The sequence below is a fragment of the Microtus ochrogaster genome, chromosome 8, assembly GCF_000317375.1.
Source record: "Microtus ochrogaster isolate Prairie Vole_2 chromosome 8, MicOch1.0, whole genome shotgun sequence".
Classification (NCBI taxonomy): domain Eukaryota; kingdom Metazoa; phylum Chordata; class Mammalia; order Rodentia; family Cricetidae; genus Microtus; species Microtus ochrogaster.
The window spans coordinates 23,844,107-23,857,727 of record NC_022015.1 but is presented as its reverse complement, the minus strand read 5'-3'; the positions used below and the strand labels follow the sequence as shown (position 1 = coordinate 23,857,727).

The 13,621-nt window shown below is 46.0% G+C and overlaps 1 protein-coding gene across 1 annotated transcript in view; it reads right to left on the bottom strand.

The window, feature by feature from the left end:
• Positions 1 to 13,621, bottom strand: part of LOC101989468 (deleted in malignant brain tumors 1 protein) — a 56,563-nt gene that overhangs the window by 12,981 nt on the left and 29,961 nt on the right. The window contains exons 11-17 of the mRNA XM_026781314.1: positions 10,787 to 10,813; positions 7,337 to 7,372; positions 5,969 to 5,998; positions 5,545 to 5,565; positions 4,505 to 4,655; positions 2,869 to 3,074; positions 2,096 to 2,125 (exon numbers count right to left, since the gene is read on the bottom strand). Of these exons, the coding sequence (XP_026637115.1) occupies positions 2,096 to 2,125; positions 2,869 to 3,074; positions 4,505 to 4,655; positions 5,545 to 5,565; positions 5,969 to 5,998; positions 7,337 to 7,372; positions 10,787 to 10,813 (501 nt within the window). The remainder of the gene's footprint in view (positions 1 to 2,095; positions 2,126 to 2,868; positions 3,075 to 4,504; positions 4,656 to 5,544; positions 5,566 to 5,968; positions 5,999 to 7,336; positions 7,373 to 10,786; positions 10,814 to 13,621) is intronic.

Sequence of the window (13,621 nt, the reverse complement as noted above, 5' to 3'; positions counted from 1 at the left end):
TTTAAATCTCTCCTAAATGATGCTGTAAGAAGTCTCAGTTGTCCCCAGCTCACAATTCATGGACAAGACAAAGCTCTACCCGGGATAGATCCTAAGAGCACCAGGAAAGACTGCTTAGTGACACAGATGAAGTACTGCAACTTTCTCACTCCACTGGCCAGACAGGAGGGAGATGTGATCTCCTCAGAAGCTGCCTTTCTACTTTACAGAGAACTGAAAGTTCTGGGGAAGCAATAGTATGGTAGAATCCAGTCACTGCAGTAGAATGGAGCTACAGCCTGGTATTGCCAGCAAAGCAGAGGAAGAGGGACACACGGGACTTAAATGACAGCTGGACTCACCTGGACTGGGAGTGGTTGTTGACTCAGAGGCTGTGAAAACAAGAAGAAGATGTTAAATGCCCTGATAAGAAGGTGACTCATCTGACCTGAGTGAATGGACACTGGGCAGAATCTGCATTAACCTGTGCTCATCCCCTGCCTCAGACTAGGGATTGGTAGCCATCTATAACTCCCAGGAAGATGTTCCTTGTGAGGGTCACTTAGTATTCCACTATCTGGTCCTCCACAAGGTGAGAAATGTATCTGATGACAGTCTGAACTTTGCAATTCATAGCTGTCCAGTGATTCACATGCTATGTGGCCTTGTCTAGGTCGAGTCTTTACACAGAACCAGCTAGGCCTGGGGGCTAGTGTTAGCAGGTGGTGGGTGTGGGGTCCAGAAAAATACAAGGAATTGTCATCATGTACACAGATAGCCCTCTCTTACCCTAAAAATACCTGAGCATAAACACTCATTCAGAAAGCCTTGTGAATGGGTGTTGACAGAGAACACTTTGAACTGGAGGATGCTCAGTGACATAGGATCTTCCTCACTCTCTTGACAGCATCTCCTTCTCTCCCCACTGAACTCAACCATGAGAGAAGAAACAGTGAAGCCAGCGAGTTTCTCCTCTATTCTTCTACCCAGTGATGTGTTAAAGAGACTGATGTCCCTTAGGTTTGGGTCACCAGTGGCCATTTCCACAGCAAGCCTTATTTAAAGAGGTAAAAATCACTCCCAGTGGACTCCAGGTTCAATGTGAGTCCTTGCCCCAAAACACACTTCTCAGCTATGTATACTCACTCAACTACCAGTGAATATTACATCACACACACACACACACACACACACACACACACACGAACAGGCCCCTAGGCTTCAGTGCATGTGCCAGGACTAGGCTGGCTGTGATTGGGGCTCCTCCCTTGGATACTGTGTCAAACATTCCTCCTCCTGCCATGCAGCCATGTGCTGTGTTCTGGGGTCATCAACATTTCCACTCTTTCCTTCCAGTCAACTATACCTGCGGAGGTTTCCTGACCCAACCTTGCTTTCACTGATGACAGACAATGGGGGGAATAGACCACTTGGACCTGTTCAGGGTTCATAGACTCAGACTCTGGATACAAAGGGATTCTTAGCCCCTATCTTGGGTTTTTTTCCAAGGATGTTGGATTTAGTGATGAGGGTCTGGACCTCTCTGATGAATGGAGCAAGGATCATGATTCTGCAGCTATGTCTACCTATCCTGATTCATGGAGTCCAGGGCTGCAACCTTCTTGCAGAGATAGCATTATGGTTTAGATGGGAAATGCCCACCAACAAGCTCACTACTGAAGACTTGGAGACCAACTCTTGAATTCAGTCCTGTGATTGGATGCTGAGTGCATTGAACAGATTTATAGATTAATCACTTGACTCAGTAATTGGGTCATGGGTCAGGTTGAATAGAGCAGGTCACTGAGGTGTGCCCTAGAAAGACCTTAGCCCTAGTGTCTCTCCCTCTACATATTCTCTCTCTCTCTCTCTCTCTCTCTCTCTCTCTCTCTCTCTCTCTCTCTCTCTCTCCTCCCTCTACATATTCTTTCTCTGTCTCTGTCTCTGTCTCTCTCTCTCTCTCTCTCTCTTCTTTTTCTCTCTCTTCTTTTTCTCTCTCTCTCATCTTTGCTCTACCCCAGATTTCAAGCAAGGCCAAGAATGTGCACCCCTCTCTCCAGCCTGTTGGTTAGAGCACTGGGGAGGCTAGTGCTTTAACTTAATCTAAAATACTTACCATAGTAAGGAGTTGTTGTGGTCCACCAAGCTAGAGAGGAAAACAAAGTTGGATTAGACTGAGGAAGTGGGAATCAGGGCTGAAACTCACTGCAGCTGGACATGGAGTGCAGGGACCAGGGAGTCACTGTGGCTGGGAGAAAAGAACCCATAGAGAGCCAGGAATGCCCTCGACCATGCTTGTGGGTGCCCATCACAGGGATAGCAAGCTGGCCAAGACCCCACTGACAGCTTTAAATCTCTCCTAAATGATGCTGTAAGAAGTCTCAGTTGTCCCCAGCTCACAATTCATGGACAAGACAAAGCTCTACCCGGGATAGATCCTAACAGCACCTGAAAAGCTTAGTGACACAGATTAAGTTCTGTCCAACTTCATATGCCCCAATCTATCCTTCTTTAGATGGAAGACAGATGTGCTAGGTTTCAAAACACTAGCAGTGTCCCCCACGTGGTAAGGTTCACAAAGCTCCAAGCCTGCTGTCACCCCACTCCTGACACTCACTTTGAACTACCTGTTGAAGAATCACCTTAGACCTTTCTATTTTCTTTTGATGACACTGAAGCCAGTGTTCCTCCCATCAGCCAGTGCTGGCCGTCAACCATATTTCTGTCAGTCAGAGCCCCAAGACCTGCTGCACACAGTCCCTCTCCATAGGAAGCAAGCAGACGACCCAGGGAGGCCATGTTATTGCTTATGTCACAAATTCAGGAAAGCTGAGGACCAGAAGGCACCACCAAACCCAAATGGACATTCGTTTTCACGAGGAAACTCACTGGTGGAAGGGACATAGACAGAGACGTAGCTAGCCTGGAACCCTGTCCTGGTGACACTGCCATCAGTGATGAAGACTACAGACATGAAGTTCCGTGTGGAGGTGAAAGTTCCACGGGCCCCATCACAAACGCGAGCAATGAGAGAAGAATTGTACTCAGGGCCATCAAAAAGCAGGATGTAGTCAAAGCTGCAGCCTCCTTCCAGCCTAAGAAGACAGAATAGACAGTTAGCTACTCTGTGTCTGGAATGTGATGTGGGGACTCACTGTGCTGATAACAGTGACAAAATATATCATCTGAAAGAGTAGATGGCTTCCTGAAATCCTAAAGAGAATTCATCTGTCTTCCCAAGACTGTCGTGCCTAGTCTGCAATCTGCCTTTGGGGGTCAGAACGTAATCTATAATATGTCTTCATTAAAGTCTTTTATACAGACAAAGGAAGGTCACCTGACAAAAATATAATTTGTTGCTTCAAGGTGTAACCAATTATCTTCAGGATGACACGATCTCTGATAAATAAAAGAATTGGAAAAAATAGCAGGACCTGGATAAATAGCTCAGTGGTTGAATTCATTGTTAAGTTCTCTTCCAAAGGACCAGGGTTTGATTCCCAGCACATACAAAGGAGTTCTTAATCAACTATCATTCCATATCCAATGGACTAAATACCCTCCTCTGACCTCTGTGGACACCAGGCAAGCATGCAGTTCACAGACATACATACAGATAAATCACTCAAACACAGAAAATCATAAATCATATAAAACAAAACACAAGAATCACAATATAAATCATTGGACCTCTCTAACTTTCAAGCTTCTCATCTACAGTAAGGAATGCTGCATTCCGTGACCACTGAAAATGGGTTGTGGTGTCGCCAAGATGAAGCAGAGGATATTAACGGTGCCTTTGTGTGTAGGCCCTGGTGGGCTTCACGGGGGCAGCCTTCGTATTGGTCTAACAGAGACACTGATACAGTGCTTATGTGGTACCAGAGCAGAGACTTCCAAGGCCACTACAGACAGCACCCAGAGAGGACCTGGAAACACAGCTCTGTCCATAAGTATTGGGACACACACACGCACACATACACACGCACGCACACACACATGTGTGCACACACACACACACCTCATTGGAAGTGCATTTGCACCTTCCCCCTGGGGCCTCATGGAGAGAGAGAGAGAGAGAGAGAGAGAGAGAGAGAGAGAGAGAGAGAGAGAGAGCTGTGAGGGCATCTTTGCACTCAACAGGTGGTCTTATTAGCAACACTGTCCCGTTGTATCCCCAAGAATGACATTACCTAAGCCCCGAACTGGCCCTTTCAAAGAGTAGTACTTCCAAGTATTTCTACATTCTCTGGTGACATGAGAAAAGTGGTGTTCTAGTCCCTTCCTCGGACTGGGACTTAGGAGAGTGGCATCCCATGGGCACGCAGCAAATTAAGAACAAGACTGGAACTTGAACCAGAGTATCTTCAACTTCTTGTACTTTTACACCCGTTAAAGCCTCCATGGCTACTCTCATGCCAAGTCAAAAGTGAACCCCTTTTTTAAAAGCCACCTTGACTATCACTCCCATGAATACACAGGCACCCCACACTCTCTCTAACATCTGCTCTGTACCCACACTTACTGCACATCCATGAAGTGTAGAGACACGTAGTTGTTGGTTGGGACCAAAATGTTCCACACACATCTGGCGTAATTGGGATAATTCCCGGGATAGAGTGGACTAGAAATGATACCAGAGTACCCAGCCAGGAAACCTCCGCAGGTATAGTTTACTGTAAGGAAAGAGTGGAAACGCTGATGAACCCCCAGATCATAGCACATGGCTGCCTGGCAAGAGGAGGAATGTTTGACACAATATCCAACCGAGGAACCCAATAAGAAGTAACGTAAATCTGGCCAACCCTGAAGATATGGAGGACACCCTTCTACGTGTCTTTCTTTGTGGAGGTAGGTGCAGGTTGGTCAGTGGATGGGGGACAGGAATGGTAGTCTTGGGGAAGTTCCATCAAAGCCACTGTGAGGTGTCTCCCTATACTTATGTCTCTCTAGTGGGCAGATAATGGTCAGTATGAGATCTCTTGGACCAGTTGTGCAGAATTGTTGTACCCTGGACATAAAGAGATCACCAGGAATAATTAACACCTATCCAGGGCTTATTTCAGATATGTACGTGTTTGCTGATATGGGCTTCAATCTCTCTGGAGAACAGAGAAATCTGGAAGAAGCATGGTGGATTCTATACCTATTTCTACCTGTTCTGAATCACAGAGTCCAGGGCCCCAGTAATCTTGCAACACTAAGGTGTTCTGAACGGAATAGGAATTGTCCACCAATGGAGACCTACTGATGAGTCCGACCACGTGAGTCCAACCCCAAGCCCCAGGAGGGTTCTTACTAAATCTGGTCATTGATTCAGCGATGGACTAAACAGGAGATGGATTTGGGGGACAGAGTGGATCACTGGGGAGGCACACGAGAAAGATATGCTCTCTTCCTAATTCCTTTTCTTCTCCTGGGCTTCTGAGCTGTGCTCCACCACAGATGCCAGAATCCCTGTCTCTCTCCAACCTCTTGGTTGAAGGCTTTAAAGCTATGCTTTGGTCTCCCCGACACACACACACACACACACACACACACACACACACACACACACACACTTACCAGGAGTTTCAGTAAACCAATCTGGAGAGGAAAACAAAGCTGAATTAGAAAAAAGGCCTGAGCATCAAAGTTGGGTCAAGTAGAAAACATGGGACACAGAAGCACTGGGCAGAGAAACAGAGAGAGCATGTAATGGCTTGGACATGTTCGCTTGTGCCCCTCCAATTGAGGGTAGCAAATGATTTCCTCAGGATAATGAAGCCTAGTATAATGGAGTAAGTGCTGTAACTTAGTTATGCCACTGGAACAATCCGAGGGTAGCTTTTGCCTCACCAGTAATTACCACTCTACTTTATGGATACTGCTGGAGGATCTGGGGGAGACAGAATGCTGAGGAGTCCCACCCATGCTGTAGCTGTTTCTGAAACAGTGAGCAGAACAGGGACAGTGGGAAACACAAGCACTGAGGGAGAGCGGGACTCACCAGCAATAGTCGGGTATGGCGATGTCTCAGCTGTGAGAAAGAGAAGCCATGTCAGAGGCCTTGAACAGAAGGTGCCTAGCCTGGCCCTGGGTTCATGACACAGAACAGACCAGACACTGGCATGTTCTCATCTGCTGCCTCAGAGTGGTGAGAGTCAGGAAGAGGCTACCCATGGGGTCATAAGAGCCCACAGTCTGATCCCACCAAAGGTGAGGTATAGGTCAGGATGTGTTGACAGCGTCTGTCCAGTGAGTCAGGGTACCTAGCAGGTCCTGTTATTACACTGGACTCCTCAGGCCTCCCAGGACAGCCCGGCCCATGCTGGACTTGAAGCACAGGACTGCACTGCTTTTTACTCATGAACATAGACACTATCCCAGGACCCAAAAGAACTGGGCACAGGCACACACCATTACCAAAGCCCAACGGGGAACTTGAACTTAGGATGCTTTGATGGGGAGCTAGAGACAGGATTTAAACAAGTGAAATGATTTGTCAAATGATCATTTTCCCATGAAGTAAAACAACTCCATAGTCAAAGACCAGCAGTGTCATGACATAGAGACTTTAGCTAAGAACAAAGTCCGCGCCTCTGACCCTACTCAATGGAGACCTTGGAAATAACACACGTCGAGGCTTCATCGTTAGACTAATAGGTCGACATCGTGTCTCAGATTGGCTTCATGACCTCTTATAGAATTTTCTGTCCAACTTCATACATCCTAATCTATCCTTTTTCAGATGGAAGAGAGATGTGCTAGGTCTCAGGACATGGACATGTAACCCACGGGGAAGGATCAAAAAGCTGGGATCAAAAGACCCCCTGGAGGAAAGGAAGTGATTTTCCTTCCCAGAGCCCAGGCTGCCAGGCTCTAAACTGTTCTGATGTGCCACCAACATCTCTCACTGGAGGACGTCAGAGAGAAAAACAGCATCTGTGATGTCAAGGGTGGAGCATCAGGACTTCCCAGGGAGCTTTCTATGGCCCAGAGGGAAGGGATAGGACAAAGGTTGAGGTTAAGCTGACTTTGTCTTCCTCTCCAGACACCAAAGGCAAATTCAGCTCCCTAGGCTGACCAAGGTACGGTGTGAAACATGGGGGCCTAAGGGCTTTGTGGATCATCAACAGACCCCAGAAATAAGAACACCTTGAAGCCCCTTGCAGATAACTCTTCAGGAAGATCCCCACACCCTACAGGGATTTAATCCATGGCATAAATGCCTTGTAAACTTGAAATCTTGTTGAGAAATTTCCCATGGGAGATTAAGATCGACATTCTCTGCCTTCTGCCGATCTACTGTATCAAAGGTGTGCCTGTATGTTCAAGGGACAATAAGGCCACAAAGATACCATATAAAACGTTTTACCTTCTGTGGACACGCTTGTAGTCTCATAGATAACATCTGCAGAATGAGAAAGAAAGAAGTCACTGGATGTGGGTCTTCACTTGAATCTCAGAAGCTGGAGCTGACATCTCCCAGGCTAAAGGCATTCTCTCACTGATACGCTGTCATTTGTCCTTGCTGAATCTGATGCTGACCTTTCTGTTACTTTGCCGCTGAGATGTCACCATGAACATCTTTTGTCCCTCACCCTCATTCCACTCCTCTGCTTCTACTCCATCCCAAATACCACCCAGGTCACTAGCAGCCCCACCCGAAGCACAAGAGAGAAAACAGTCAGATGAAATCTGAATTCAAAAAGTTATCTGGCTATTTCTGTAGTTCAAACGCAACATCTCACTATAAACATTCCTGAGAAAGTGGCCCCAGCCAGAAAGAGAGGGGACTTCCAGAGATTACTGCAGAATGGCAGAGGAAACCTGCTCACAAAGTGGCTGATTGGAGGAGCCTGCTTCTTCAACACTATTCTCAGGTGGCGTCTGGATCACCACAGCCACCCCATGCTTGTCGTGACATGTACACAGTCCCGGGGACCACAGAACAGCTGCCTATTGACGGTTAAACTAGCAAATCCTCTTGGGGACACACAATGGACTGGTTTCCTGGGTGACTTCTTGGTACACTGAGGGATGCCTTGATATTTAAATGGGTATTAGCATCATATAATCAATGAGAAACCTTGTTTTGGGATTTGCTTGGTTGAATCTGGGAGAATTCGTAATCCTTCTGGTGGAGTGTTTGTTGCTTGTTATTTAATACCCAATAAAGAGGACATATTGGCCACTCTTTTCTTTATTTGTTTGGCACATAAGAGGACTAGAAGCAGGATCTCTGCCCTTTGGTCCAGATGGTGCAAATACACATCTATACTCAAAATACTAACTGACCACACCCTAGGTCAAGACCTCTCCATTTTATAGGCAGCTGTTGTCAACAACTTTGGAAGAGCAAAACAAACTCAAACTCTCTGACCACCAGTCAAGGTGGGATAGACACACATCCATGGGCCCAACAGATTAGCAGCTGCCACATCAATTACTGCCCTCAGTCCGAAAACGTGATTCTGCCTCCAGGAAAACCTCAGAATGAGACTGAGCTGAGAGCTGTCTCCTCCCATCCTCTCTAGTTCTATGATTAAGGGTGTGTACCACTACTGCCCAGTATCTATGGCAAGCTAGGGAGGTTACTGAGATTAAAGGTGTGTGTCACCACTGCCTGGTCTATAAGGATGGCCAGTGTGGCTGCTCTACTCTCTAGTCTTCAGGAAAACTTTATTTATTAAATCCAAATAAAACACCACTACACAACTTTCCATTTTCAGCCACAGAATCTGAGACATGCAAATATTGACAAATTATCTAACTTTGTCTTCATTTTACAATTTGCAAAATGGGATTAATGATACATACCTCAAAATATTAAGGTTTCATGATAATAGCACATATTACCTGTATTAGTGGGGCATTGATTATGTGCAATATTATTAATTGTGAAAGATTTGTTTTATTTTTAATTATGCGCACGGGCAAGTGCCTGTGTGTGGGTGTGTGCACATCAGTAGACAGAGGCCAAAATAGTGTGTCAGAGCCACTTGTGTTGGAGTTATAGGTGGTTATAAGCTGCCCGATCTGGGTGCTTAAGTCTATGCTGAGCAGTGACATCGAGAGTTACACAGAGAAAACCTATCTCAAAAAGACAAAACAGAGAAAAACTAAACATACATACAGTGTGTGCTATAGATGACTGCGCCCACTGTACAGTTTCCTCTTTACGTTTCAATGTATTTATTTCATACATGAAAACTATTAGGGTTGGGGTGTATATCAAGTTATCTAGCTTTGATTGTGCTATTTACCTTTGCAAGAACGGCTCTTATTGCACAAAGGAAGAACCGGTGAGTGCTTACACCTAGCTTTTCTGACACAAGGCTCAAGCTAATTTCACCCATCGACTGACTGAAGGGCAGAGGGGAGAAGGAAGGTGAAGGACAGGGATTGGTGGAGTTTGCCCAGCAGCTTGACACCCGCACCTGTCATCTCCACTCCATCCCTGATTCTGTACCCAAAGCTGCACTTGGATCCCACCAGACAGCAGCAAGAGCAGCAGCAGGGCTGACCATCTGTCCTAGCTGGCTCCACTGTCACAATGCCACAGCTGAGTCACTTAAAGGAGTCTCAACTGCTGGGTTTATCTAAATCACACTTGTACAAGACCATGTCTGTGGGAATTTCTCTTGTTGGATAATTGATGGGGGAATGCCAGCACACTGACCTGGACAGGTGAGCCCGAGCTGTATAATTTTGCTAGCTATGCATGACCTAGGAATCCAGCAAGCAGGGCTCCTCCATTGCCTCTACATCAGTTTCTGCCTTGGGCTCCTGCCTTGTCTACACTAGATGATGAACTCTAACTTGTAAGCCAAACAAACCCTTTTTTTCTCCAAGTTGCTTATGGCCAGGGTTTTATCACAGCAACAGAAAGCAAAGTGGACCTCAACTCAACCAGAAGACTAAAGCCAGAGACTAAGAGCAAAGAAAAAAGGCTTACCACTCATTGTTGGATCTTGGTATGGATAATCTAAAGAAAGACCAAAAGCGGATTAGAAAAGGATCCACTGGTTAGAAATGAACTCATAAAGGATTCAGAATTAACTTTAGCTGCACTGTGCACTCCTGCTGAGGGTGGGAAAATCTGTAATTTCAGGCTTGCTATGTCTAGTGCACAAGGTCTTGATCAAAATGATTTTTTTTTCTTGCCAAAAGGAAATAAAACCAGGTGGGCTGAAGGTTTGGTCATTTCAGGTATAATAAACAAGAGCTGGGCAGGACGACTAACTCCTGGAATCCCAGAACTATGGAACTGAGGTATAGGATCAGGACTCCAAGGGTAGGTAGCCTTGCCTTTCCTACACAGCAAGTATGAGCTAAATTGGCTTTAATAAACTAAATAAATGAAAAATATAAATAGATTCTTCTTGCTTTGTGAAGTCCTACCAAACAAATGGCCCTATAATCGTGCTAAAATTAACACCTTATTAACGTTGGGCCAGGCAGGAGTTTCCCCTAAGTGTGGAGGACGACAAAGCACAGACCCCTGAGCCACTCTGGGTCTCCAAGTCAGAATCCCTTGAGGGAAGGATGTGAATCCCAGGCCATGCAACTAGATAATCTATTAGATTCTGACACACACTGAAATCTGAGGCAGGGGCACTGTCAGATTGAAGACTGCACCTGTGTTACCACCTGACTCTTTATGCTCCAGCTGGCAGAAGCTTCTGTTGTCATTACATGTCCAGATCACACACGGGTTATTTAATGCTTCCTTGTCTCGTTAGATAACATTTAGTGAGGCAGTGTTTATTATGGCATAGGGGAAACTCTAAACTAATACAGTTCTTATTTTCAAAGTACTTACCAGGTGTTGTATAGCTTGATTGAGAAGCTGTAAGGGAATAGAGCAAATTCAGATGTGTGTTTCACCCACAGTAATCTTGGGGAAAATCTAACTGGGGAGCAATAGCGCTGACTCTTATGCATTCATTGATCAACCAGGAACACCCAAGGTCATGTCCACCCTGAACAGAAAGCTCTTACACCTCTGCTGTGTGGGCTCCCTAAAGACAAAGTCTAACACTGAGGTTTCATTTTCTTGGTCAGAAGAGAAAAACAGATTTAATAATATCCCAATCGGTACTCAGAGTCCATGGCTTCCTTCAGGGATTACACATGTGTTTCTGTGTTCAGGCATGTGTCTCTCCGTATGTTTGTATCACTGGAAGTTTCTAAGGAAGTTTGGTTATACCTCTGTGTATGTCTACGTGTGTGTGTGTGTGTGTGTGTGTGTGTGTGTGTCTGTGTGTGTGTCTGTGTGTGTGTGTGTCTGTGTGTGTCTGTGTGTCTGTGTCTGTGTGTGTGCCTGTGTGTCTGTGTGTGTGTAGGTTTTTAAGTATGATGAGTATAAACCAGGAAGGGTCTTCTAAAGGGGACAATGTCCCTGGCCATCAATGAGCAGGTAGAACAAGCTAGTGAAGGAGAGGATAAACAGACTGGCTCTAGAGACCAGAGCAGCAAAAGTGAGCAGACTGTGGCTACAGGTGGCGCTGTTGGAGTTGCACTGTAGCAAACACAGCTTTGTGCAGTGAGTGACCTGCAGGACCCTTTATAATAAGGAGAATAAAGAAAACCAGAAAATGTGCTGAGCACGGTGTCTCAAAGTTACAATCCTGGTACTGTGGGGCTGAGGCTGGAGAATTTAGTACTTGAAGGCCAGCAGCGAGGGTTATACAGATAGACATGTCTCTGAGAGATAAGCAATGTTGAGAACAGAAAGAACATGGAGGATAGAGAAGTCAACATGAATGAACAGAGATACAAAGACACAGGAGACATAACATGGGATCATGAGGTGCCACCCTGCAGGCTTGTAGTCAGTACCATGGTGAAGCCTCCAGCCCTCCATGTTCAATAGCATTCAACAGTGGGGTTCTATATGCCCAGTGGTGTATTCACACAACAATTCATAGGCAGACTTCATCAGCCTTGAATAGGCAAAGGCCAAGGATAATCACATAGATAGTAACATATGTAGGAAAACTCCGACGAGGTGAGTAGCAGTCGTAGAGTGAGTTGGTGCCCTAGTGCTAACAGAAAGAGCCTGACTCCAAAAGTGACCAGGAGAACAGGGACGCTCCAGTTCTAGTTGGGGAGACTCACCCAAGCTAGGTGTGGAATGGTCACCTGTGAAGTAGAAGGACAGGAAGAAACAAAGTGCCTGGAATTTCACCAAGATCACAGGGAGGACAGACTCAGCATTTTCACAAACCTAGCAGAGGCTGGAATGGAAGGGCAGGGGCTTCCAGAAGGAGCCATGAGCTATGCAGTAGTTCATGGAGTTCTACCCTGTACTCCACTGCCCCGGATGGGACCATGGCTTCTGCAGCTTTCTAAATGCAAGTAAGAAAGTCACCACCACCTCTGGGACAGAACAGCAAGGCTCTGCATTGTGATGCAGATAGACAGCCAAGGGTACCCTCGGCAATGAGTGATGACCACCTAAAGGACCACACTCACAGGACTAGGACTCTGTAGGACTCTAGCAATGCTCGCGGTTCTCTCTCTCCTGCTTCACTACATCTTTCCATGTGGCTTGGGGACACATGACATATGACCACCCTGCCATACCCGACCCTCAACAGTCCTTTGTAACTTCCCCTGTGTTCATGATTGGGCTTTTGAGCCAGAATCTGGGAGAACCCTGATATTAGTACAGCGGGAAGAGAGGACAGAGTACTGAAGTTTTCCCAAAAGGTTCTCTCTGCAGTGCTTCTGAGAAGGATGCGGGGAAACACTGGCAGCAAAGACGTGAGTTTGCTGTACTGCTTTGCCTTCTGAGCACTGCAAAGTCTTACAGAAACTGGTTACATCTCTGCAAACCAGGACTAGGTTACACCTTGCAGGAGGGTGTGCGTGCTGACCCTGTTGCTTTCTCAAGTCTGGGGCCTGATGCTGCTCTTCCATGAATTATCTGTCTCACATGAATGCTGGAGCCCTGGAGAACTGAGAGGGTTGTGAAGGCCCTGACTCAATGCTGTCCAATATTATGTTGAGATGAGTTTCATTGGTTTGTGGTGTGGAAAATTTGCTTCAATGATGGGAAGATGTGTTGTTTTTTTACATTATATTTATTTACCTCTGTGAAGCTATTTTGCATTTCCTCTCCAAAACACATGATTAGTCTAATTAAGAGCTGAATGTGGCCAATAACTTGGCAGGAACGGATCAGTGGGGCAGGCAAGCAGAGAGAATTAAACAGAAAAATTGAGAGGATAAAGAAGCAAGAGAAAAAAAGGAGGATGTAGCAGCCAGTCACCCAACTACATAGCAAACTACAGAACGAGAAATAAAGAAGGTCTACAGAAATAACGACGGGAAAAGGCCAGAGGAAAAAGACAGATGGGATAATTGAAATTAAGAAAAGCTGGCTCAGAAAGCCAAGCTAAGGACAGGCATTTATAAGAAAAAATAATCCACTGTGTGTGATTTATTTGGGAGCTGGGTGGGAGGCCTCCGAAAGAGCAAGGAGCCAAAAAAGAAAAAGAATAAAAACACCACCACCAGCTGAGAAGGGCAGTGACCTCGGTATTCACCTGTCTTAGAGGGCTGAGATGCACATGGCCGGAGTGGAGTTCCGGGGTTGTTAAAAGGGACCAAACCATATCCCAGTAATGGCTTGAGAACTAAGGATCTCTGG